The 27,697-nt window shown below is 42.4% G+C and overlaps 1 protein-coding gene across 1 annotated transcript in view; it reads left to right on the top strand.

Moving 5' to 3' along the window:
• CNKSR2 (connector enhancer of kinase suppressor of Ras 2) overlaps nucleotides 1-27,697 on the top strand; it is a 418,082-nt gene that overhangs the window by 21,061 nt on the left and 369,324 nt on the right. The window contains exons 2-4 of the mRNA XM_070944037.1: nucleotides 10,214-10,377; nucleotides 18,589-18,791; nucleotides 25,675-25,762. Coding sequence (XP_070800138.1) covers nucleotides 10,214-10,377; nucleotides 18,589-18,791; nucleotides 25,675-25,762 — 455 coding nt within the window. The remainder of the gene's footprint in view (nucleotides 1-10,213; nucleotides 10,378-18,588; nucleotides 18,792-25,674; nucleotides 25,763-27,697) is intronic.

Below are 27,697 nucleotides of genomic sequence, written 5' to 3'. Positions count from 1 at the left end.
ATATAAAGATGTTTTGGATGTACATGGAAAACTAAAAACACGTCAGGAGCTCAGAGACCAGGGTATAGAAATGGACTGGTGGCCTTACCTATTAATACAAACCAGATACAAAAAAGACAATGATGAAGGAGGAGTTGAAATAAAACCTAACCAGTTAGATAAATTATTAGAAACCAAAGAGCGAAAAATAATCTCAAAGTTTTACAGATACCTACTAGAATTCAATTTGGCAGAAAACATAGTTAAAGGTCAAATGATAGCTTGGGCTAGGAATATTGGAAGAAACATACAATTGGAAGAATGGGAAATGATATGGGAAAATAATTATAGAATCACAAAAGCAACAACATAGAAAGAGAACCATTATAAAATGTGGTACAGATGGTATCTAGCCCCGGCAAGATTGGCAAAGATGTATGTAAATTTCAACCCGATATGCAGGAAATGTAAACAAATACAGGGAACCTTTTATCATCTCTGGTGGCTTTGCCCCAAAATTAAGAAATTTTGGATAAAAATTAGAACCTGGATAATAGAAATAACGGAAGAAGATATTGAATTAAAATCTGAAATTTTCCTGTTAGGTATACTCAAAAAAAGCAGTAGAAAGGAAATAAAGTACATTATGTTACATATAACATAGGCCGTGCGGGTCTGGATGGGGAGAAACAGGCTTCGACTCAACCCTTCCAAGACCGAGTGGCTGTGGCTGCCGGCGTCCCGGTATAGCCAGCTGACGCCATCGCTGGTTATTGGGGGCGAATCATTGGCCCCCACGGAGAGGGCCCACAACTTGGGTGTCCTCCTGGATGCGCGGCTGTCTTTAGAAGGGCATATGACAGCCGTGGCCAGGGGGGCTTTTTGTCAGGTTCGCCTGATACGCCAGTTGCGCCCCTTTCTGGACCGGGACTCCCTACGCACGGTCACTCAAGCACTCGTCACTTCTCGTCTGGACTATTGTAACGCTCTCTACATGGGGCTCCCCTTGGGGTACACCCGGAGGCTCCAACTGGTGCAGAATGCGGCTGCGCGGGGGATTATGGGAGCGACGGGGCGCTCCCATGTGACTCCTCTCCTGCGCGAGCTGCATTGGCTTCCGGTGGACTTCCGGGTGCGCTTCAAGGTGTTGGTGATCACCTTTAAAGCGCTCCATGGCTTAGGGCCAGGGTACTTACGGGACCGCCTTCTGCCACCAATAGCCTCCCACCGGCCGGTTCGCTCCCACAGAGAGGGCCTCCTCAGGGTGCCGTCGGCCAGACAATGCCGGCTGACGACCCCCAGGAGGAGAGCCTTCTCTGTGGTGGCACCTACCCTATGGAACAATCTACCCCCAGAGATACGAGTGATCTCCGACCTTCGGATTTTTCGTCGGGCCCTAAAAACTCATTTTTTCCAGTTAGCCGGTCTGTCTTGATTTTAGGGTTAGTTTTTAAAATTTTAATATTGATTTTAATTGACAAGTTTTAAATTATGGGCCAAATTATAAATTATTTTAACTTTATTTTTAAACTGTGATGTTTTGTATAGATGTTTTTATCTTGGCTGTTCACCGCCCTGAGTCCGAAAGGAGAAGGGCGGTATAGAAATTTGAATAAATAAATAAATAAATAAATAAATAATCAGGGCGGCCAGAATAACCCTAGCTCAATCCTGGAAATCAGAACAGTTGCCAACAGATCAGCAAATAATCCAAAAGATATTTATATGCGCAGAAATGAATAGATTAACTTTAAAATTAAATGATAAGGAAGACTCACAGTATTTCAAAGTATGGGATAGATGGTATGATTGGATTAATAAATGGAAAAAAAAGTAATGTCAAATATAGTAGGAAACCAAAGGTAACAAATACACACCGTCATTAAGATAAAAGAAGCAAAGGTTACTGTATATATTTGCATATTTATATATTATAGACAGGTAATCCTGTTTGTTAGTTTGTTTATAAGTAGTTTTGAATGTATTTTTAGAGTTAAGAACTTTTTGTATAATTTTTATCTTTTTATATTGAATAAAGTTTGTTTTTAAATCGATTTTTTTTTAAAGTTCTATTATCTAGATAATAAAAAATGGTGATATATAAGTAAATGCTGAAATACTTTAAATGATGATACAACTGATATATTTTACATAAGAATAAGTTGTGGATATGTAGTGATATTATGAAGAGAGAGGGCACTAGGAATGCAAACCGACCGATGTACTGTCTGTACTTGATTGATTGAATGATGTTTGTATGTTATTTTTCTTTTTTTGTTTTAAAATAAAAAAATGATTTGGGGAAAAAAATTAAAGTTCTAGATCATTTAAATTGTCTAATTTTAACATTTTCAGTGCTGAGTGCGAGATTCGTTCTTAGCCTGTACTGGAATGTTCTACATTTATCCCTTTCCGCCCTTCCTTCTTATGATCCTTTCCCTCCCTGCCTTCTTGTGGGGTTACTTTATCTCTTCTCTGCCTTTATATGTTCGGTACTTACTATTGTCTACTAGCCTTTGATTTTTTTTGCCTTGTGTCCTATGTTGTCTTTTTATCCTCTCTTCCTACTTGCTTTTCTCCTGCCACTACCAGGTATTCAGCTCTCCCTGCTTTTGTCAGTTCATGGCATCGTCCCCCCACCCCCACCCCCACCTGGTCTGTTGGTCTGCCACACTGCTCTGTTGCCATTCTCAGTCACCTGTTTACTGATCTGCTGTGCTGAAATGCTCCACCACCACTGACAGCCTCCGGTTCCACTGATGCTCTATCATCACTTTCCTCACTGCTCTCTGCGTTTGCTGTGCTGATCCTTGCTTCTGGCTCTCCTTTCAGTTGCGCTTCCACTGCTCTTTGCTCCTCAGCCATGTGGCTCCCATTTGCACTGTTTCTCCCAGCAAACAGGACCACCTGGATGGCCTACAGTAAGCTTGCCTCTTGTCTTCTCTCTACAGCCTGTTCTCCTCCTCCTTCCTGCTCCTCTCTCTCACCGGCTCACCTTTTTCTTCTCTGCTGGTCATTGCTTTGCTCTCAGTTGGCTCGCTTCTCTGCTCCACAGATGATTTTCCTCCCTGCTCCACAGCTGGCCCCACTCACTCACTGGCTTGCAGGCTTGTTCTCTGCCAGTTTGTTTTGCCTTTCCGCTCACCTCACTTCAATGGGCCTCCGGTCTCTTGGATAGGCCTCTCAGGTGCAGCTGGGCTTCTCTCAGCAGGCCAGTTCACTGTGGACCATTGCCCATGGTGGTGTTTTCCTCCTATTTCTCCAATCTTTCCTCTCCTTTTCCTTTCTCCACGTTTTTTCTTTCTCTGTGATTTATTCTATGAGTCATCGTTCCTGTTCTGTCCCCTTCTCACACACGCACACAAATAGTCAGCCAGGAGTTAAATAAAACTTGCAGACAATAAATTCCTTCGATAACAGGATTGGCAGCAACCCAGTAGCTGCTTGCAAAGAACTTTACTCACAGAGAACTAAAACAAATACACAAAGCCACAGAATTGTCAAGTCCAGTCCGTATTAAATCTAAGGCAGGCAGATAACGTAGTTTCAGAGATACAATGCGATTCGCTAGTTGTTTAGTTTTGTCCGTCACAGAGCCTGAATGGCCACCACACCCCCTTTTATCCCCTGTGGGGTGTGGTCCAGTGACTCAGCTTAATCTTTGGCATGCCTCCTTTACTGCTGCGTGCGCTTGTCTCTCCGACGCTAGCATGGATCCAGCCAAGATTTATCTCCGTCACTGTCTGACTGTGACTGCTCGGCGATACCTGGCTCCTGGCCAATCTCTTCTCCTTCGGGAGACACCTGAGGCATTGCCAGAGAGGAGGGTCCTGGAGAGGGAGGCCTGGCCAACTCCTCTTCTTCACTTTCGAAGCCTTCTCCCTCCAATAAGATGGGCTCGGAGGTCGGAGTCACAACAGTTCCTCTCCTCCTACAGTTTATCTTAGTTTAATAGCAACTTTTCTCATCTTTTAACTCCCTGTGATGTAACTATGCTTCTTCCGTTGCCGCTATCTTGGAGGAAATATGTGTGTTATGTATTAGTACACTTTTGAGAGCAGGCAACAGAATTTTATTTTTAATGCATGCCAGTGTGCCCACAGTAGAAAATGACAGTAATCTATCTATCTATCTGTCTATCTATCTATCTATCTATCTATCTATCTATCTATCTATCTATCTATCTAATCTATCTAAGTGAGATGGCAGCAACCAGAGATCTTTGCAGCATCTTTCTGTCTCTCTCTCCCTCCCTCCCTCTCTCTCTCTCCCCCCTCTATCTGTGTACAGTATATGTGTGTCACAAAATGTTTGCTTACTGACCATTTTGCTCAGTGATCATTTTTCTGTAACAAATTGCTGTCACTACACAAGAAAAGATTCTATGTTGATTATTCTCTTTGGTCTGTGAACACAAAACAGAGAGGGAATGTGCTTTTGAAATGTATTTTTATGAATTTAGTAGTTTTAGAATTATTGTTCATATGTATTACTAGCTTTACTTTGTTTAGAATGGCTTATCTTAATTTGTGGCATTTTATAATTATTATTTTTTATTTTTCTAAAAATAATGTCATGGTTCTGAGTAATGCTTCCAACCAATTCAAGACTCCAAGGCCTTGACTTCCTCAAAAATCCTGTTTATTGGGTACATCATATCAGCACGGTCAAAGGTGAAGCCAACACTGAATAAGTCCCGTGTTTTTGGTATAATTAAAGAATAGATTCTGTTTACCCCCCTTGTGTCACAGGTCATGTTAGTCAACCAAGCAGGTGATGAACTTCTCAGCACTCCCTCCTGCCGTTGCTAGGCATGCTGATTTGGCCTTGCTTCTCAGGCACCTTATCATTGTTATGTCTGGCACATTGGAGGAAAGCATTCTACATTCACTAAGTCTCCCTCCCCCCGTATTAAATCTAAGGCAGGGCAACTTTAGCCTTAAGTATTTTGTGGAGAGATAAACTTTCTCCCCCACCTGGAATCGTGTCTGCGAGGCCCGTTTCTTATCAGCCTGCTTTTTGTAGGTTTTTGTTGCTTTTGCCAGTGCCTGCCTTGCAACGAATCAACCCACTCCGTTAGACTAATAGGAGAGGGAGGCTCCTGGGGGTATTCTGGCATGGGGACAAAGTCTATCCCATTGACCATCTTGAAGGAGGTAAGCCCAGCACTGCTGTGCACTGTGTTATTGTATGCCACTTCAGCAAAAGGCAGTAATTCTGCCCAATTAGTCTGCTTGTAGTTGACCCAACACCTTAGGTACTGCTCCACCACAGTGTTAGCCCTCTCCACCGTCCCATTGCTACTCAGGTGAAAAGCCAAACTAAGCCCCTGGGAGGAACCAATGGACTTTAAGAACTCCCTCCAAAACTTAGCAATGAATTGGACTCCCCGATCTAAAATAATTCTGTTTGGAACCCCATGCATTCAGAAGATATGCCTCAGGAACAACTTCACCAGTTTGTGGGCAGACAGTAATCCCGGGCAGGTGATGAAATGAGCCTGCTTGGAAAATAGGCTGATCACTATACAAATCATGATATTCCCTCCACTTTGCGGCACTCAACTATGAAGTCCATCACAATCTTCCCAGGTTTGGGTGGGCTCGGCTACTTGCTGCAGCAACCTACTGGCTTTTCCAGTCTTTTCTTCATTGTTGCACAGGTTGCACAACTCTTTACATAGCTCTCAATGTCCTTTTTTATCCTTGGCCACCAGAACTTTCTCCTAACCAGGTGCAGGGTTTTCAAGAACCCAAAGTGCCCTGCCTGCCTGGCATTGTGGCTCCTTTGTAGGACCTGCATCTGCAGGCTGTTAGGGACATACAGCTTAGTCCCCTTCCAGGCCAGTTCATCCCCAATGGTCAAGAGCTGCGGGTGTTCATTGAATCAGGGGTCATTTTGCAACTCGATTTTGAGTTTCTGGGTCAGATCCTCCCTGATGTGATCAGTTGTTACATGGCTCATTATCATGTGGTCACCTAGGCTGGTTTCTGGGATAGGGGAATAATTGCATTAACCCCTTCCTCGCAAGTGCTCTTGTACTGTGGCATTCTTGAGAGGACATCAGCCAGGAAGTTTTTTCCCTCCCAGGAGGTATTTCAAGGTGAAGTTAAATCAGTTGAAGTACTTTGCCCACCAAACCTGCTTCGGTGAGAGTTTGTGAGGAATTCTAAATGCCTCCAAATTTTTATGGTCACTGCACACTTTGAATAGTATGTTACTCCCCTTCAGGAGATGGCAGTAGGTCAATGTGCCCACCAGATCGCAAAAGCCTCCTTTTCCCATACAGCCCAGCATCTCTCCATGTCAGTGAATTTTTGGGAGGTATAGGTGCATGGTTGCAGGTTCCCCTCCTCATTTCTCTGGAGGAGGATGGCCCCTATGGCAATATTACTGGTGTCAGGTTGGATGACAAAGGGTTTCTCAGGATTGGGGTGCTTCAGAACTGTTTCCTTTACAAATAACCTTTTCAGAGTTTCAAATGCCTGTCAGCATTCCATCTTTCATTGGAGTGGTGGCCTGGCCCCGATTTTCCCTGTTTTCAGCAGCTCTGTGGTTGGTAAGGCTATTCTTGCAAAGGATGGGATGAATTGCCTGTAAAATTTAGCAAACCCCAAAAAACTCTGTAGTTGTTTACAGGTTCAAGGGGCTTGCCATTCTAAAATGGCTTTCACCTTCCCTGGATCCATTTCCACCCCTTCACTCAATACTAGATAACCCTGATAGTGCAGCCAGGTCTGGTGGAATTCGCATTTGGACAGATCAACATATAGGTTCACTGCAGAAGCTTCTTAAGGATTTGGCAAACTAGTTTGACATGCTCTTCCATCGTTTCGGTGAAGATGAGAATGTCCTTCAGGTAAACTAGGACCCTTTTATACATGTGTTCATACAGCACCTCATTGATCAGCTGTATAAACACCGCCAGGGGCCCCTGTAGTCCAAACAGCATCACTTTGAACTGGAAGCTTCCCAGAAGGCAATTAAATGCCATCTTCCAATCATCTCCCTCTCTGATTCTGACGTGATAATATGCTTCTCTCAAATCTAACTTGGTAAATAATCTTCCCCTTGGCTAGGTGGGCCAGAATGTCCTTCATGAGGGGGAGTAGGTACATGTTCTCCACGCACACTCCATTGATCCCCCTAATGTCTACACATAATCCAATTTCCCCATCCTTCTTTTCCTTGAATAGGACTGGGGCTGCTACTCAGGTTTAGCTGTCTGGATGAAGCCCCTGGCTAGGTTCTTGTTGATGTACTCCCTCAGCTCCTTCATCTCCTTGGGGGTCATGGAGTACATGGGGTCGATGTACTCCCTCAGCTCCTTCATCTCCTTGGGGGTCATGGAGGCTTGGGTAGTTTTGCCCCTGGAAGGATCTCAATTGCGCAGTCCATGGGCCTGTAAGGGGATAGCATGTTGCATTCCACCTCCATGAATACCTCCGCCAGGTGATGGTATTCTCTGGAGATAGTTTAGGTCTCTGGCAGCCAATCTGACCCAGCCTTTGAGTCTTCTGGGCCTTCAGCTCCCATCCTCTACAGAGCGGCTTGCATGACTCAGTTGTATGGGGGAGGGAAGGGGCCTCTTCCCAAACTCAACTTCCTGTTTCCCCCTTCCCACTATAATGTCGGGCCCCACTTGTCCAGCCAGGAACGTTCACAGCTTCTGTCATCTTCAGGACAATCACGAACTGGATCATCTCCCAGTGCTGACCCATCTCCAGCTTCATGGGCTTGGTCAAATGGTCACGGGCCCCTCCTTTTAGTGAATCATTGACTTGTTCAAACCACATGGAGGATAGGATAGCCTCCTCACCCGGATTCCCAGCCTCGGCACTGTGGGCAGGCTTATTAAGCATCAGGTGCAGCCTGAATCTATTAGGGCGTCAAAGTCCCCTTGAGCTCCCGAGTTGTGTGCCATGATTCTCATGGGGATCACGAAAGGGCGGATGGCTCTACTCACCATCGGGTCTCTTTCTCCCTCATCCTCGCTGTCATACAAGGCAGGTGACTGGTCTACTTCGGCTGGAGTTCACTCCCCCTCGGGTGATTCCTATCAAATGTGATGGTTGGGAGGGAGGCTTCATGTAGTGTGGTGGGGTGTGGCCAATATCCCAGGTGCTACCCGGGGTTGTGGGGAAGAGGCTGCAGTGGCTGCTGGGATGGACTGATTGCTCCTGGTGGCTTCTGGGGCCTCTGGCTAGAACTGGGACTCACCCTCATTGCTGTTGCTATTGAGGACGGGGAGCTTCTTCTGGGGCTTGTCCCCACAGCTCTCTGCTACACTGGAGCAGCTCGCTCCAGGCTCCCCCCCCATCATCAGTAGGAACTTTGGGCTGATGAGACGGAATCTGACAGGAGGACTGGGGCTCCCTCATCCCAGAAGCAGCTGGATAGCTTGGTGGAGAATCTCCTCCGTTACCTCCAGCTGGTACAGAGGTTCCATACCCCGGATGCTCGTGCTGTCGAACCACTCTCAGCTGCTCTACCGAAAAGCTCCAAAGCACTGTCAAATATTTCCACTCCCTTGGCTCATCCCAGTCTACCACTCTCCTCTGTACATGGGCACTACCATGGGGAGCTCAACGTCTACTGTCCAGGGGTTCTCCTCCACCAGAGTTCATCTGCTATGAGTAAGGGATTTTCTCTGATCACTGATTCCTCCCACATCTCTGTCAGGTTGGGATTTCCTATCCACACTCTCATCCAGTGGGGTGGCCTCATTCGCTTGGGCTCCCACTTGCACCATCACTGGCTCCTCCACTGGTTTGCCAGTAGCCTCTTTCCCCTTCTTGGCCATCTCTTCCTGAGGATTTCCCTTCCCCATGAATTGACCAGGGTTGAGGGCTGGGGTTCAGGAATCCTGGAGATTTGATGAGTTTTATGGGTGTTGTCATGGTTCCGAGTATTGTTCCCAACTGATTCAAGACTCCAAGGCCTTGGCTTCCTCAAAAATCCTGTTTATTGGGTACATCATATCAGCACGGTTAAAGGTGAAGCCAACACTGAATAAGTCCCGTGTTTTTGGTATAATTAAAAGAATAGATTCTGTCTACCCCCCTTGTGTCACAGGTCACGTTTGCCAACCAAGCAGGTGATGAACTTCTCAGCACTCCCTCCTGCCATTGCTAGGCATGCTGATTTGGCTTTGCTTTTCAGGCACCTTATTGTTATGTCTGGCACATTAGAGAAATGTACTCTACATTCCATAAGTCCCCCTCCTCCCCATAAGCAAGAAAAATATGGCTTTGGCTAGAGTAGTTTCGAGAGTTGACAAATGTCTTGAAACTATTTTTTAGAAAATATTAAATAAATACATTGTGAAATGAAAGACTGCAGCATTCTGTTTCATGTCTCATCTGTAATATATTATTGGTTCAAAAAGATCTTTTTGAAGGAGGAAGAGGAATTATGCCAATAGTTACATTTTCTGACTAAGCATATTTAATGGACTGGATTATGTAAGTATATTGTTTTGGGCATATAAAGAAATGAATGAAGATCAAATTGCAAAATAATTTGAAGAGCAGGAGTGAATGGTTTAAGAGGAAGGGAAAGACATGTTTGTATGGAATTGATAAAATTGTCGAAAAGAGAAATGTGAGGTTAAAAGAATAGAAGGGAATTATGAAAACCATATGGGCATAATAGAAAGATGCTTTTCAAAGACAGAAATGTATGGAGAGTTGGTACTCAGTAGATTTCTGTTCTTTCATTTCTTTGTTCACTACTTCTTAGTATTTTTCTATGACTTGCGCTGAATATATATGGCAATGATGTATGCAGGTAAAAATACCTTCAAGCTTCAAAAAGCCCTCCTAAACATACTTTGCTTCCAGACTTAATTTTTAAATATACATGTAATTATTGTAATTTCCCCAAAAATAAGACCGGGTCTTATATTAATTTTTACTCCAAGAGATGCATTAGGGCTTATATTCTGGTTAGGTCTTATTTGGGGGGAAATACGGTACTAAATGCACCATCTGGCTGATAATTCTAACGGGGGCTTATTTTGGGGTAGGGCTTATATTACTAGCATCCTGAAAAACCATGCCCAGGGCTTATTTTTTGGTTGGATCTTATTTTGGGGGGAAACAGGGTATATTGGAACAAAAGTAAATATAATTCAGTTGAAAAAAATGTCAAATAATCTAACATTGATAGATAACATAGTTCAAGTACCAATTTTAGTTTGTAAATATTGTGTTTATTATTTTTTTTGTCTTAGGCCTTGATGACTGCCTGCAACAATATATCAAGAATTTTGAGAGGGAAAAAATTGGTGGAGACCAGCTACTACGTATTACTCATCAAGAACTGGAGGATCTGGGAGTTACTCGAATTGGTCATCAAGAACTTATCCTGGAAGCAGTTGACTTACTCTGTGCATTGGTAAATATTTTGAGAATGAAGAAAAGGGTTCTGAAATGTATAAAAAATATATAATCAATGGGATTGTGCAAAACTATTTCAAAGATTTTGAGTAATATTAATATATTTAGTTTTAGTGATACAAAAATTGAATTGCGATACAAATCATAGTTGAAAAGTCTTTCATTTTAAAATCAAAGTTAGCTTTTTTCAAAGAAAAAGTATTTTTATTGAACTGAAATGTTTGTAGAAATAATTTGTTTCCAAAAGGGGAAGCATTGATTTCTTTGTAAATCATACTTACTTTTTACAACAGCAAGCAAAATGCCTTCTTCTCAAAATACAAAACAGGGCACTTTGACTGGATTCAGTGGTGGGATTCTACCGGTTTGGACTAGCTCAGGTGAACCATTAGCTCTGACTTTCAGCCATGAGCGAACTGGTTCACTCTGATTTTGAAGTGGGCCCACCCGCCCCTGCGTTATACGCACCTATATTTCCATTTCTGAAGCCCAGCTAATTAGCATGGCAGAGTGGATTGCCGCGCCTCAGCTGTTTTCCTTGCCAGCAGCAATGCAGAAGGTGAGTTTTCTCCAAACTGTGCATGTGCGCGCTTAGCAAACTGGTTGTTGAAATGGTAGGATCCCACCCCTGACTGCATTCATACCTCATATTAAATGGTAGTTGTAATTATGATTTGGTGAATAAATTGCAATGGGCGAGTTACAAAATATCCTAAGACAAAACCAAATCAAATTATAGCTTAGCTTTATGTGCAATTAGCGTTTTACTGCCAAACCTTTTGGACATAATTTCTGTGCATGCACATGTATCAGCAGATTACCTGGAAAGTAACCATACTGAATTTTTGAAAAGCTGTAAACTTCTCAGCACTTTAAAGATGAGATCTTCATTTGTGATATTACTACAGCTGAAGTAACCATCTGGATATTTTGAAAGGCCCTCTAAAATAAGTATTTGCATGTCAACTGTCTGACTAGTGAACCCAGAATAAGGAAACACTTTTGGGAGCTTTGAATTTGAAAATAAAACATTATTGGATATACCATATTGATACTGAAGAAACAAAACCAGCTCTGGTTTTCATATGCAAATGCTTCCCTAGTTAAACAATAGCTTCCTCTTCTCCCCACCCCTAGGTGATCACATTATCTAATTATGAGAAGCCCTTTTGTTATGGGAAAAGTCCCATAACTGTTCTTTCTCCAGCACCTGCAGTGGTGACCTTGATGGTTGCAAAGCTTCATGATCTCCACATACATTCTCAGCATTCCACTTTCCCCTCCCTCCATCCCCAGTTCATTGGCAAGTTGATTGGCTCTCTTCCGATTTGCCTGTTTCTTTTATGACTCTCTGATTTTATTCAGGGTTTTCTGCACATTTTCCCAATCAGCTTTCAGGGTATTCATCCATTCAGCTAACTTTACTGAGTGAGGGGGTTCCTTTGGAAATTCTGGCATTGGCACAAATTCAACTCCCATGGTCACTTTAAAGGGGGTGAACCCATGTACTGAATTATTATAAGCCACTTCTGCAAAAGGTAGGAGCTCCACCCAGCTGGTTTGCTGATAGTTTACATAGAAATGTAGGTATTACTCCACTATTGTGTTAGTTTGTTCCATCACCCCATTGGGAAGGAATGGGGAGGGAGGGGGGGAGGGAGGAAGGAAGGAAGGAAGGAAGGAAGGAAAAAAAGGAAAGGAAAGGAAAGGAAAGGAAAGGAAAGGAAAGGAAAGGAAAGGAAAGGAAAGGAAAGGAAGAGGGAGATTGGAAGAAGGAGGGAGGGTCTGAGGGAAGTCCTGCCTTAGCACTTGGCCACTAGCAGCCCTGCTGCCCTCTCGTCATCCCCTTGCCCCCTCCTCCTGGCCTTTCCTGGGGTCTGCTGAGGATGCTTTGCTTACAAAGCCGGGTCTTCTCGCATGGAGAAGGAGTGGTCCTCCCTCTGACTTTGCCTTCCTGCACCCACCATGAGCAACCTGGCCAAGAAGAGTGAGCACAACAGCAGCAGCCTTGAGGAGGAAGTAAGCACTGCCAGGTGCCCTCTTGGAGAAGCAGGACTGGGCTGGGCTATGGGATCCTAGTGACCTGGGAGCTCTAAGGCCAGGCTGGGCTCTTGCCCTATGCTGCCCAGGGCTCTGGGCAGCTTGTGCTGCCGTCCAGGGGTATTCTGCTTGGCTTGAGAAGAACAGTGAGGCTCCTCTGGTGGATGAGGCTTTGGTGCTTGCCATAGTCTTGCCTTCCTCCACTGGAGACCTCCAGATCGCCCCTCAGTCTTGCCTGGTGCCCCATCAGGCAAGACTGATGGGGCACTTGCCTGGTGGAAGATGACACTGCTGCATGTGGAAGTGCAGAGGACAAACTTTGCAGGAAGCAGTTTCCTGTGAGTCCAACTTCATGAGGGTAGGCTGCCCCAACAAGCCAACATTCTTACCACACATGATTGGAAATGGGGATTCCCTTTTGAGAAGGGCCAGCTTCCCTCATGCAGGACTGGGGAGCACTGAACCCCTGCTCCTCCTCTTGCTCTCCAGAGATCTGTCAAGGCAGAAGTTGGATTCACAGGAAACTGCTTCCTGCAAACTTTGTCCTCTGCACTTCCACACAGAGCAGCATTGTCCTCCACCTCCTTTGCTTGGAGGAGACATTGAACAGGGAAACAGCAACAATGTCTCGGATTGGGAGAAGAATGTCTCCTTTGGCATGCTGTGCACATGCATGCACACATACACACCCTATTCCAAGCTTGGAGACTTTTATCCACATCTGAGCTTGCAAACTGTCAATCATGCCTGGGCTTGGGGAGAAGCCCAGGGGAAGGCTTGGTGGCTCAGCAGACTGATAGCATTGTGATTAACACCAGCTGTCTGCAATTACTGTAAGTTCGAATCTCACCAGGCTCAAGGTTGACTCAGCCTTCCATCCTTTCTAAGGTAGGTAAATTGAGGACCCAGTTTGTGGGGGCAATAAGCTGACTTTGTATAAATATACAAAAAAAGTATGAAGGCTATTGCTTAACGCATTGTAAGCCGCCCTGAGTCTCCGGAGAAGGGCGGCATATAAATCAAATTAAAAAAAAAAAGAAGGCCCTTTCCTTCCTCTGTGGATAAAAGTCCCCAAACTTGGGATGTGGCGTGGTGGTGTGCATGTGCATGTGCACATGCTTAGCTGCCAGTAGTTTGGGGAGGCAAGGAGCTTGTGGGGCACCAAATTGTCCCCACATCGATTTAGCAGGTGTGACTTATTCTGTCCCGACTCAGTCAGTGAGTAGCGTTGAGCTGGCCATGCCCACCAAGCCATGCCCACCTAGTCATGGCAACCTGGCTGTGACCTCCCAGCCATGAGTACTTGGGCACGCCCACCTGGCTGTGGTGAATCATCATAATTGTCAGACTTCGATGCTATCTCAAAATAAATGAATTTCCAAACTGCCAATCTTTAAGGAAATCTTTTCTTTATTCGAGCACAGCAACCGGATCATGACTCGATGCGGACAAGACTGACCTTTTGCCCCCCAATCCCTCCCTTTCCGATCCCCAATTCTCTGCTTCTCATTGGCTATCTTCCAAGTCCCTCTCCTGACTTCTTGTCTTGTCATTTCACAGGAATGTTTCCTCCCTCCTCATTTCCACGACGACTGAGCTTCAAAGGGATTTAGCAGGCAAAAGTTCAGAGCTTATCTCTCCTCTCTATGCCAGCGCTGAGGCACTGACAATAATCTTTTATGCAACTGGTTCTTTGAGGGCAACCATAATGCTGATTCGGCTCTCAATGAAATTGAATTTGACACCCCTGCCATAGCTAGATTTTTGTCCATGAAGATTCTGAACTCCTCCATCTCCCTTGGGGTCATTGAATACATCTTTGGTTTTGGGTAATTTTGCCCCGGGCAGTGTTTCAATGGCACAGTCAGTGAGGCAATGGGGAGGGAGTACATCTGATTCCCGCTCGCTAAATGCTTCAGCTAGGTCCCAATATTCCTTTGAGATGGCTGGCCCACATGGCCACTCTCAGCTAATGCATTACTGGGGTCTATCTTTCCCCTCCCACCAATGGTGTTTCTCCACCTTTGTGCATTGTCCCTATGTTTTGCAATCTGCCTGCTCTACTCCTCCAGCACAAATTGTTGTCTTTTCAGTCAACTGCTGGATCCCACTTCTTCTGCCATGCCAAACCCAAAATCTCTGCCATTTTGGGGGCTACTATGAACCAAATAGTCTCCTTGTGGCTCCCCGCTCTCAGGGTTACTGGCTTGGTTAGGTATGTGACGGGCAGCACCCCTAGTGAGGGAGTCATCAACTTGCTCAAACTTTATAGGCTGCCTCAGTTTTTTAAGTCTCAATCCCATTTTTTCCACAGTTTGTAGGATAACCAAGCAGCGGGTGCTGTGAATATTCCCCTTGCTCCTGAGTGGGCACTAGTATCTTCCCCTGGGCAGTTAAAGGGGGTATGGTTCCACCTTCTATTGGATCATCCTCCCCTTCGCTGTCACTCTTGTAGAAGACCAGGTTGGGCTTGCTGGGAGTTGGAGTTTCCTCCTTCTCGTTGGAAAGGGAAGAGACTCCACGACCTGCTGTGCCACCCACATCTTTTCCTTTCCCTTCCTTGGCACCTTCTTGGCCTTTGACTGGCTCAAACCCCTCGGCACTGACATGGGCTGTGGGACTGGACAATTGGCTGCTCAATGGCCCTTTTTCCCACATTGGAAGCAGGCCTGGGAAAGTGCCATGGGCTCTCCTCTGGGTTAAAGTGAGGGACTGTTGGTCCCTTGCATGCTGGCAGGCATCTCTCTTGGCCTCATTGGGGTGACCCTCATGTACTATGTGCTGCCGGTACTTCAATAGGTCTAGTTTTACTGTGTTTGCCAGCTGGTACCATGCCCCGAGGTCATCTGGAATCCCTCAGGGCTGTTGTGGCCCGTCAGCGGCCTGTGCAGCTAGTAGCTGATTCTGATAATGAGGAGGCTGGTGTGGTGCTGCGCCAGCAGCCCGTGCAGCTGGCACTCGAATCAGACAATGAGGAGGCTGGACAAGATGTGGTGCCAAAGGCAGGGATTCAGCCAGGGCCTTCAGGATCTCCAGAAGTTCCCTTAAGTGAAGAGGACGAAGAGGATGAGCCTCTTCTTGATGCATGGGCGCGCAGAGCTGCCAAAAAGCAGGAGTGGTTCCTCAGGAGGCAGTCTCCTCGAGAGTAAGGCTTGGGGCTAATTGGCCACTCCCTTAACCTATTTAAGGAGGAACGCTGACTGAAGCAATTTGCAGGGAACAACTTAGTTCACATACCTTCCTGTCTTGTCTTGCTTATCTTATCAGCTTCCTGCAAATTGCTTCTGGGCATTCTGCCAACCATAGTAAGCTTTCAGTTATTATTCTTTGAATTCTTGGCGGCTGTTAATACAGTTAATTAACAGCTGTTGTTGTAAAAGACTGGTTTATTTAGTAAACTAAGGTTTGAACGGACTTTGTGTGTGCTGCGTTCTTTGGGGTCCGTAGCTGGGGCAGAACAAGGGCAGGCAGTTTTGGTACAGCTCCTTGTTTAGTCCATCTCAGAAGTGGTAGAACAGCAAGTGTTCTGGCCACCCTCTCAGCTTCCAGCCAGGCTGCAGAACTCCCAGATGTATTCGGTTACTGACCTACTCCCCTGTCTTATAATGCAGATCCTGGATTCTACTCAGTGGGCTTGCACAAGATCTCCAAATCTGTCTCAAAGCTCCTCCAAGAGGGCATCAACATTCCCCAATTCTGGTGCCCCTTCATCATGGAGTGTAAGGCCCAGCCTTGTCCCCTTATTCAAGAAAGTGAAGACTCTTGAAACTTTGTATTTCAAAAGGAACCTTTTATTGAAAAGGGGTGAAAGCAGGACAGATTCAAAGCAGGTTCTGAGGTTCATCAGAGCATACAATTAGGATAAAGGAAAGTACAGTCCTCTGAACAGTCCGATGTGGATTCCGCCAATCTGCAAGTGTTAAGATGTTATTGTACTGGCCTCTCTGAGAAAGAGATAAGAAAAGTTTCTCAGGGCCATCTTCTGGCATTGCAATCTATATGGCCCTCCCTCCCCTTGCATTCTCCAAGAGTTGAGAATTTTCTAGGCATCCAAGGTGCCAGGCAAACAGTCCTGTTTGGAGAAGGGCAGTATAGAAATGGAAACAAATAAATAAATAAATCAGATGAAAGGTTACACAAAAGACAAGGCAAGAAATAGGATATCTTGGGTACATAGAGAGGAAAGAGAAACTAAATGTATGAAACTCCAAACTCCTCCCCCCTTCCTCTGAAGAATGGCAGATACACGGATCTGACATGGAGATACATCACCCAATCTGCTGCCTCCTCTTCTAGATTCGAAGAGATGGCGTTTAAGTGGTCAACTTCATCCAGGTACATTGCTCCATATTGCTCCAAATAGTTCCACAACTGGTTCAGGAAATAGGCTAGCTTCTCTGGTCTCCTGTCAAACATGGCTTTCAGAAGCAGAGGCTCCCAGTGATCCTGAACCAGCACATAGCCCAGTGATAGTGCCACTGCATATGGGACTGCTTGAGTCTGAGCTCCTGCTGTTGCAGGGATCCCTGGGCTTTTCCCACAGTCATGGAAGAGATGGCAACCCCCCTGGGGGAACCCCAGCTCCTTGGGCCACACTCCCCAGTCTCACCCGTTATGGTGGAGACAGGGATGGGGTTGCTGAAGCTTGGTCCATTCAATCCCTGCTCCTGGGACTGAGGATTTTATTAACACTGCTCCATGCATCTCCATTCTGACTAAGTTTTTGTGCAGTTGCTCCACAGAAGGGCTACAGCATGCTGCAGGAATTTCCATTCTTCCTGGTTCTTCCCAGTCTGTAACTTTCTGGGCCTTTCATTTGCTTCCTCGAGTTATGGCCACTCCAGGTAGGCCCAAGGGAAGCTCTAATTTAGGTGCCTTCCCCACTCTGCTCAGCCATTACATCTTCGGGTGAAGGCAAATGGATCAGGCCATGACTCCTTCCTCACACACTGGTGGCTGCTCTATCTTCTCCACCCTCATCTTGGATTGAGTCACTACCGTCTATGCCCCCAAGATAGCTTGGGTGGCTGCCGGTGCCTCCCAAAGAGGGAGCAATCCAGGCTTCGCTGCAGCATTAACTTTTTGCTGCCCTCCGGACATTGTTAGGTTACAGCTCTCTCAGAGGCATATGAGTAGGCTGTGTTAATTTAGGGAGAGCTGGTTAAATATCAATTGTCTGACTAGTGAACCCAAAATAAGGAAACACTCTCGGGAGCTTTGAATTCCCAAAAGTAAAACTTTATTGGATACACCATTTTGGTACTGAAGAAACAAAACCAGCTCTAGTTTTCCCTCTCAAATGCTTGCCTAGTTAAACAATAGCTTCCTCTTCTCCCCACCTCTGGGTGATAACATTGTCCAATTATGAGATGTCCTTTTATTATGGGAACAGTCCCATAACTATTCTTTCTCCAGCACCTGCAGTCGTGACCTTGATGGTTGGCAACCTCCATATACATTCTCAGCATTCCATTTGCCCCTTCTCCCCTCCCCCAGTTCATTGGCAAGTTGAAAAGCATTAAGGTTTGAAAGAAGCAAAGAGGTTCAAAGTGGCTCGTGTTGCACGAACATTTTGGCAGCAGATTTTTCTGTTGCCTGAAGATAAGACTGATCTCATGCAAGCATTACTTGATTTTTAAGAGTTTTCTACTCTATAGAAAGAGATTCTACATCATTAGACATGATTTTAAAGATTTTATTGCAAATGTGTCTTAGAATGATTAAGGAGAAAGTTTTCTAGGAAACATCAAGTTTTATAAAAAGAACCAAATAAGTTAAGGAATCGTGGGAATTTCTGATCCAGAAAAGCAAATTAAATGTTAATTTTTTAAAAAATAAGGATATTGAAAATATCCTATGCTGTAATGTATTAAAGATTCAGAATAATGCTTAAACTTATATAGTCATATATAATTCCTAAATTGTTAACTGAATGTTTCTTATATATATTTCAAATAAAGCTTCAATTGTTTCTTTTAATTAAAAAGTACCATTTTACTATGGAAATATATAATACTCATATTTCAAATTTATAGTTGGTAGATTTTTAATTTCTACTTTTAACACAGAAATAAAATTATGCAAGAAATAATAATTGATGCATTCATGGGCTAAGGATTAAAATATTATTAATAAGAATAAACTTTTTGTGCCCTTTTTTAAAATGCAGAATTATGGATTAGAAACTGAGAACCTAAAAACACTTTCTCACAAGCTAAATGCATCTGCCAAAAACCTTCAGAACTTTATCACAGGAAGAAGGAGGAGCGGTCATTATGATGGTAGGAGTAGCAGAAAATTACCAAATGATTTCCTTACTTCAGTGGTGGATTTGATTGGAGCAGCAAAAAGTCTCCTAGCATGGCTGGACAGGTAAAACCATTTCAGTTGTTCCAAGGATGATACCTTATTGTTCTCATAAATAAATGTAATGTATCATAAGTTGTATTAAAGTATTAATTACAAGTCATCTGCTTTCTTTATTTGAAACATCAGTAAAATTTATAGAGATCACAACATATAATTTAAGCTTAAATATAGATAAAACTTAGTTCTATACTGAAGAATTAGCACCAAAGTTAGTCCCATTTGGCAACTGCTTTTGAACGCTGCCTAGAGGCAGATTGATTACTGATGATAGAACCAAATGCTGCTTTATTAATGGGCTGCCATTCCTTTACTTCAGGAGTGTCCAACTATGGCAACTTTAAGACTTGTGGACGTCAACTTTCAGAATTCAGAATTTCAGACAGGCTGGGGAATTCTGGGAGTTGACGTTTACAGGTCTTAAAGTTGCCAAGGTTGGACATCTTTGCTTAAAGCTAAGGATTCCAGCAGCCTTTCTTGGTTGATGAAACAGTCCTTCACAGCTTCAACTTTAGGGCAGTTAGGGTAGATAGGGATAGCAAATATAGTCAGGACTTTTTGACTTTCCTGTTAGAGTACTGTGCTATATACTTTAAGCAACATTTCTGTTGAAATAATGGTGTAACCTTACCCAACACTTTTGGAAATGAAAATGTTGTACAGCATGAAATAACACCCACTGATATTTTCAAATAAGAACATTTTTATTCTATTTATTAAACATAGCTAATTAATTTAAGATCCAATTTCTTGCACTTTTTCAAGAGTCAAAACAATTTAGAACTTATCACAAATTTATAGTTGGTAGTGATTGTAGAAAAAGTAACAAATCATTATTATCTTGTATATTACATGATACAAACACAAAAATATTATTTAAGTGTCATCAAGGTGAATTTGACTTGTGATGCCATCTCAACATGCTTCTAAAAATAGCCAATAATTTCTCCAGTGACTTTATGACATTTTAGTTCACAGAAGACATTTTAGTTCACAATGACATTTTAACTTCACAGAAGCTGTTGGGAGGGGCTGCTGGCTGTGAGGGAGGAATCTGAGAGTGAGTACAGAGAAAAGGCAGAGTGAAACTTGCCTCCATTACATTTTAACTTCACAGAAGCTGGTGGGAGGAGCTGCTGGCTGTGAGGGGGGAGTCTGAGAGTGAGTACAGAGCAAAGGCAGAGTGAAACTTGCCTCCATTACATTTTAACTTCACAGAAGCTGGTGGGAGGAGCTGATGGCTGTGAGGGGGGAGTCTGAGAGTGAGTACAGAGCAAAGGCAGAGTGAAACTTGCCTCCATTACATTTTAACTTCACAGAAGCTGGTGGGAGGAGCTGCTGGCTGTGAGGGAGGAGTCTGAGAGTGAGTACAGAGGAGAAAGGTAGCGGCCTGCACGCCTAACAGCATGCGAATCATAACTATAAACCAAAATAGCAATAATACATTCAGGGTTAGTGCACTTGAGATTATGATTTTATTTTATCAGTCCCCTCTACTACAAAGATCCTGCAGGAGAAGGGCAGAATGGACAACTGTGGGATCTGGCAGGGTGACAGTTGTGAACCATAAACACAAAGCTTTTTCTGTGTCCCAGCATAACAGATATAGTGCCCTTGCTGACTTTAATAGGGACACTAAAGTGACAGGTCAAGATAGTTGTGATAATGATAACTCAAATAAGCAAGGGATCGTAGTCTGAGATGAAGAACTTACTTTGGAAAGGAGAAAGTGTGAATCACATCGGTCACACGAGAAGAACACAGTATCCAAAAAGAGAAGTCACCTTCTGGTTGGTGATTTAATTGTAAGGGATGTAAATTTAGGAAAAGATATGGAGGTTTTGAAAGAGGTCAGGTGTCTGCCAGGTGCTACTGTCAGCAGAGACAAGAGGTGTATTCTTAAAATAGTCAAGAATGCCAGTAAGGACTGTGCTGTTGATGTTATTATACATCTTGGCACCAATGATCTGTCCCAAAAGGATGTACTTTATGTGCAGAATGATTTCCAGAGCTTGGGGTATGAATTTAATAGTATAGGTTGTAGGCTTATCTTTTCAGAGGTTTTATAAGTATATAAGGAACAAAAAGGGAAAGGCCAGCGTGTAGCGGCGTTTAACGTGTGGCTAAAGGAGTGGTGTAAAAGGGAAGGCTTTGATTTTATTAGTCATTATGTCTGCAGCTGGTCCAATGAAAACTGTACAAAAAAGATGGATTGCATCCATCAAAGAAAGGAACTGAGTTATTTAGCATTAAATTCACAGATTTTCTGGATAAACATTTAAACTGAACAGCAGGGACAGAAAATTAATTGATACAGAACATTTCTGTCCCCAACAATCTAAAATTAATAGGGTTATCAGTCCATGTAACATAGATGTCTGTGTGGGTAAGATTATCAGCCCTGCTGTCAAGCAAAACCAAGCATTTAATAGTGAGTGCCATACCATGTGCACTAATCAAACAGGTGGCAAGAAAGTAGGGGCAGTCAGGCACAACACAGGTTATGTAGACAGTAAACATAGGGTCAATCAAAATGGATTCAAATGTCTATTCACCAATGCACAGAGTATGAGGAATAAACAGGGTGAATTAGAAATTCAAGTAAATGAGGGCAGATATGATATTGTTGCCATTACAGAAACTTGGTGGGATGAAACCCACAAATGGAACATACAGCTAGAGGGATATAAATTATTTAAAAGAAATAGACCAAATAAAAGAGGAGGTGGAGTTGTACTATATATAAGAAATAACTACATCTCTACAGAAATAGAGCACAACAATGATGAAAATTATCTTGAATGCATTTGGGTCAATATTAAAGTGGGGGGGAAATGACATTGGCATAGGTCTATACTATAGGCCACCCAACCAAACAGACGAAGTAGATGAACTTTTTGCTAGTCAGTTAACTAAGGTATGTAGGAAGCACATCACAATAGTAATGGAGGATTTTAACTACCCTGACATCAACTGGGAGACAAACTCTGCACCAAGTGGAAGATCTAACAGGTTCCTAACAAACCTAGCAGGCAATTTTGTTTCCCAAAAAAGTAGAGAAGGAAACAAGGGGATCAGCCATATTGGACTTAATTCTCACTAACAGAGATGAAATGGTAGAAGGTTTTGAAGCTACAGGAACCTTGGGGGCAAGTGATCATGAAATATTGGAATTCAATATTATGCAAACACAAGTAGTAGAACAAAGTCAAACTAGAGTCTTGGACTTTAAGAGAGTTAATTTCAATAACCTTAGAGAGAGCTTGGGAAGGATTACATGGATGAGAATCCTCAAGGGGAAAACAACTCAAGAAATTTGGGAAATTTTGAAAAGTGAGATTATAAAAGCCCAGTCTAGCACAATACCAATGAAGAAGAAAAATAATAGCTCTGAAAAGAAATCAGCATGGCTGCATAAAGAACTCTCTGACAAATTGAAAGGCAAAAAGGTCAAGTATAAAAAGTGAAAATAGGGGCAAATAACTAAGGTAGAATATCAGCAAATAGCCCAAGCCTGTAAAGATGAAGTGAGGAAAGCTAAGGCTCACAATAAACAAAGGCTTGTGACTGAAGTAAAAAATAATAAAAAAAGCTTCTTCCAACATATTAAAAACAAGAAAAAAGTCAAGGAAACAATTGGCCCATTGCCGTGACAAGCAACAGGGAGAAAGCAGAACTATTTAACTCATTTTTTGCATCTGTCTTTACAGAAAAGGAAAAAACAGTCCAACCTATCAAAAACAGCACCACAAAGAATAGATTAGGAACACAAGTTAAAATAGGGAAGAAAATGGTAAGTGAACACCTGTCAATCTTAGATGAGTTCAAATCACCAGGACCGGCTGGATTACACCCCATGTTTCTGAAGGAATTGGCAGACGAGATCTCAGAACCACTGAACTATATCTTTCAAAGATCCTGGAGCACAGGGGAACTGCCAGAGGACTGGAAAAAGAGCTGATGTAGTTCCCAGATCTAGGAAACTACAGACCTATCAGCCTGAACTCAATACCAGTGAAGATTCTGGAAAAGATAATCAAGCAACAAATCACCAAACACCTAGAAGCAAACTAAGTAATAACCAATATGAACAAAATGAAATTCAACAGTGAAAAAAGTAAGGTTCTACATTTAGGCAAGAAAAACAAAATGCACAGGTACGGTATATGTGGTACCTTGCTCAATAGTAGTAACTGTGAGAGGGATCTTGGAGTTCTAGTGGACAACCATTTAGATGTGAGCCAGCAGTGTGCAGCAGCTGCCAAAAAAGCCAACACAGTTCTGGGCTGCATAAGCAGAGGGATAGAATCAAGATCACGTGAAGTGTTAATACTTTATAATGCCATGGTAAGGCCACACTTGGAATACTGCAGTTTTGGTCGCCACGATATAAAAAAGATGTTGAGATCTAGAAAGAGAAGAGCAACAAAGTTGATTATGGGACTGGAGGCTAAAACATATGAAGAACGGTTGCAGAAACTGGGTATGTCTAGGCTCAAGTCTAGTCTGATGAAAAAAAGGACTAGGGATGACATGATAGCAGTATTCAAATATCTGAGGGGCTGCCACAAAGAAGAGGGAGTCAAGCTATTCTCCAAAGCACCTGAGGGTAGAACAAGAAGCAATGGGTGGAAACTAATCAAGGAGAGAAGCAACTTAGAGCTAAGGAGAAATTTCCTGACAGTTAGAACAATTAATCAGTGGAACAACTTGCCTGCAGAAGTTGTGAATGCCCCAACACTGGAAATTTTTAAGAAGATGTTGGATAACCATTTGTCTGAAGTGGTGTAGGGTTTCCTGCCTGGGCAGGGTGCTCGTCAGAAGACCTCTAAGGTCCCTTCCAACTCCTATTCTATTCTATTCTATTCTATTCTATTCTATTCTATTCTATTCTATTCTATTCTATTCTATTCTATTCTATTCTATTCTATTCTATTCTATGTCTTTATAGGTAGTCCTTGCTTAACAGTGGCAATTGAACTCAGCATTTTCATAGCTAAGTTATGAAACCATAAAACTTAATGTCATGTGACTAAACTGCTTATTATTATTTTTTGAATCCAGTTTTATTCATTTTCCCCCCACATTCACCCACATCTTTTTTTGAACAGAGAATTGGCCATTTCTTATCTTATACAGTTTTTCAAGATGAAATACATTTTACTCAATTACAATTTTTGCCAAAAGACTAAACTGCTTATTGATGGCATAACTGGTATTCCCTGGTTACCATTATTAAGTAAGGATTGTGTGGGTCATTAAGCAAGGATCTCACATGATACAAGTTCCAACTTCCTGCTGGCTTCCTCCTGACTTTGCTGATCAGGAAAGGTAATAAATTGTGATCATGTGACTGTGGTATGTCCAGGACAGTTGCTAGGGGCATGGATCATGATCACGTGATTCTATGGGGTGCTACAATGGCTGAAAATTTGAGACAGTTGAAAGTACCACGTTTTAGCGGTGTCAGAATAGTTGCTGAACCAGGTCATTAAATGTATTTTTGATTTGGTCCATCTACCTATTACTACTTTTTATATTTAACCTACCCAACAAAATCATTGCTTCTAATCCATTATCTTTTTATATCACATGAGTATATATGTGTGTGAGCTTCTACTACGATTAAGGGAGCAGCCAGCTTTTATTTAGTCCAGGAAAGTGATTGATTGGATCTTGCAGCATATGCCCTGTTTTCAGATGCATCTCAATGTATCTGCCTGATTTCTCTCCAGCTTTTATAACCATTATTGCCACTGAAAAGACCCTGATCTTTGATGTTCTAATGGAAATGTGGAAGTGGAAAGGTTCTGTAGCTTCAAAGACCCAGAGAACAATACCAGTGGGAATGGGAGTTTCTGGTAAGGTTACTTTTGCTAGTAGAGGAAAGACCTTCCCTCATGCTTTAATTTAACAACTGGAGAAAGCATGAGAGAGGCCAACCCTATTGGCCTGAGAACCAATACCAAAATCAAACACAGCAGAAATGAATGGCAAATTGCTTCAGTGTGTTTCAAGAAAATGTAAGACATGGAATGAAGAAAATACAAAACATAAGGAAAATAAATACAGTTTAAATATGCAATTGAAAAAAAAAAGTTATAACTGCTTAACAAGACATACTAAAAACAGAACATCCGCTTCTCTGTGATTTAACATGAACAGATATTATAGAATATATGCACTTGGAGTACATATGGTGCTAGCATTTCAGATAATTAATATTGAAGATAGATGAATGTCAAATAATTTTAGCAATATTTTATATTTATTACATAAATAATGTAATAACTGAAAAGGTAGCTTTGTAGTCTGGATATTTCCATTTTAAATTTAAATTCTGCTATATAGGAGAACAGTGTTATAAAATAATTATTTTTAAAGGCAGTTTATTATTCTTAAGCAAATTAAATTTAGAATACTTTATACTAAAGATTTTTCATAAAAAGCAACCTAAAATATTTGATGCAAAATTATATTCCACATGATCTGACTTCTGCTGTTTATTGCAGTGCTGTTTTGAGTTTACAGAAATTCAATAGAAGAAATGAGAAAACAATAAAAATGTGTGATATATTTTTTAAAACTGTTTTTCTTTCTTTCTCCCTGCTTAAAATAGCTAATTCTTAGAGAATCAATCTAGTTATAGTAGTTAATGTATTTTTCATGATGGAAGCACAACATAGATCTCCCTCATTAATCTTGGATAGGGCTGCATTCTCCATTAGAGAGAGGTGTGCTACCTGGGGATCTTTCTGGGATCACAGCTCCAGCTTAACGAACAGATGACAAGTTTTAATATTCAATATTATTTTAAAATGTTGTATAGTTAGCATAATAGAAGATCACTATTAACAAGATTTATATTTGCCATATTTTATTTTTCCAGATCACCTTTTGCTGCTGTAACAGATTATTCTGTCACAAGGAACAATGTCATACAACTCTGCCTCGAATTAACAACAATTGTACAACAGGTGTGAAACTACATAATATTATACGTTACTATTTAAAAAGTATTCTAGGTAAAGATTTTGCACACGTAATTTCCTTAGAGTTAAAAATATTTCTATTTACCAGTTTACTAAGCTATGTTGTAAATTCCTTATAATAATTTAAAGTAAATTTTATCACTGCATTTAGATATAAAGTTAATATCAAACAGCTATCAGGTGTGCAATAAAGCATTTTGAGCTCAAAATATTATAAATTTGAACTTTTTTACGTACTCTTACTCTATTTTTTAATTTTACTTGACACAAAATTGACCAAGCAAGGGTATTTTAATTTAGGGGAAGAGAAAAATAGTTTACACTAGGCTATGTCTCTTAATATTTATGAAAGTAGTGTTTGTGTGAAAAGCAGCAAGAAAAAGAATAATTTCAAGTTCTTCATGTCAGGCAGCTTCCAACTTCTTTTCGGAAACTAATTGCAAAGCCCATTTGAAACTCTAGTTTTGCTGGATGGTGTTCACGATGTTACAAAGGCAAAACACCTACTGTTGTCCTTGGTTAAAAAAACCAAACCATATATCCTTTGTATTATTGGAATAATTAGAAGTGAGGGAATTCCCTTTTTATTTTTTTACTGGCAAGTCAATCCTTGGTGGACCAAATCCATTATATCCATCAATCCATTCTATCCACCCTTATTTATGTTTCAGGCAGAGAAAATGGAGTCTGTGTTTACAGATTCTGTATATATTTTTGAAAATCAGTATGTGTCACAATCTGATTGACTTCCACATTGCTGTATGTATCATTTATAACACTATTTGTCTTAAGAGTATCTTTCTGGCAACATAAACCATTTCATAGCTTATACAGTATGTAATGGATAATGGGTACAGTCAAGATCAGGGATATCAAACTCAATTTCATTGAGGGCCGCATCAGCATTCTGGTTGCCCTCAAAGGGCCAGTTCCATGTAATGCTCACAGTAGCCAGGTGGGCGTGACTGGGTGGTCACAGCCAGGTCACCGCAACTAGATGGGTGTGGCTGGGAAGCCATGGGCAGCTTGACATGGGTGGTGGGGATGGGGGGATTCTTTTACAGGCCTAGAGGGACCAATATGGAGCCTGTGGAAAGTGAAAGGGTGTGAAGTGTTCTTACTTTGGCAGCCAGTGCGCATGTGCCCACGGGGCCCATTAGGTGCCTAAGTTGGAGTTGGAAGAAGCTCAGCAGCCACATGAAAGGACACTCTCAGAATCTGGCCTTGCGTCTCTTTTGCTTCCTGAAACTAATCTATCGAGTGGATTCTCAGCTGCTACTGTTTTTAAGAGTGGAAAAATGAAGTTAGATTTTGTGCTGGATTCTGTTGTGTCGGCGCGTTACCATAGCGATGGAAATGCCTGCACCTGATTGGTTGGGACGGGGTTATGCTAAGCTCGGGAGGTTACTCGTTTCCTGATTGGTTACTGCTGTTCTGTTTGCCAAATATAAAAAGGCGAGCTGTCAGATAGACTGACAGTTCAGTGTTCTAATGTTTTGCTGTTGGCTGGAATAAACCGATGTTACGTTGACATCCTCACCTCAGTTAATGACTATAATCCAAACACAACAAGTGGCGACAAAGGTGGGATTTTGAGGCAACGGAAGAAGTGAATGTTATTCTGAGCGGCCGCACTGAGGTAAAGTAAAGTACAAACGAACCTGACAGGAATATGGCCCCTCCTACGTTCGCCCCATTTAACGCAGCTGCAGAGACGTGGCAGGCATACGAGAAAAGATTTGAGTGTTACTTAGAAGCAAATGAATTCACTGAACTTTCAAGCAGCCGAAAGTGCGCTCATTTTCTAAATGCTTGTGGGCCAGAAGTATTCGCAACGGCAAGGGCATTAGTCGCTCCTCTTCCAGTACACACGGCTCCCTAGGAGGCATTACGAGAGAAACTGAGGAGTCATTACTCGCC

Source organism: Pituophis catenifer, unplaced genomic scaffold, assembly GCF_029215685.1.
Source record: "Pituophis catenifer annectens isolate HBS135680 unplaced genomic scaffold, rPitCat1.0.hap2 SCAF_4, whole genome shotgun sequence".
Taxonomy (NCBI): Eukaryota; Metazoa; Chordata; class Lepidosauria; order Squamata; family Colubridae; genus Pituophis; species Pituophis catenifer.
The sequence above is the reverse complement of the archived record's forward strand: the minus strand, read 5'-3'. Positions and strand labels throughout refer to the sequence as shown.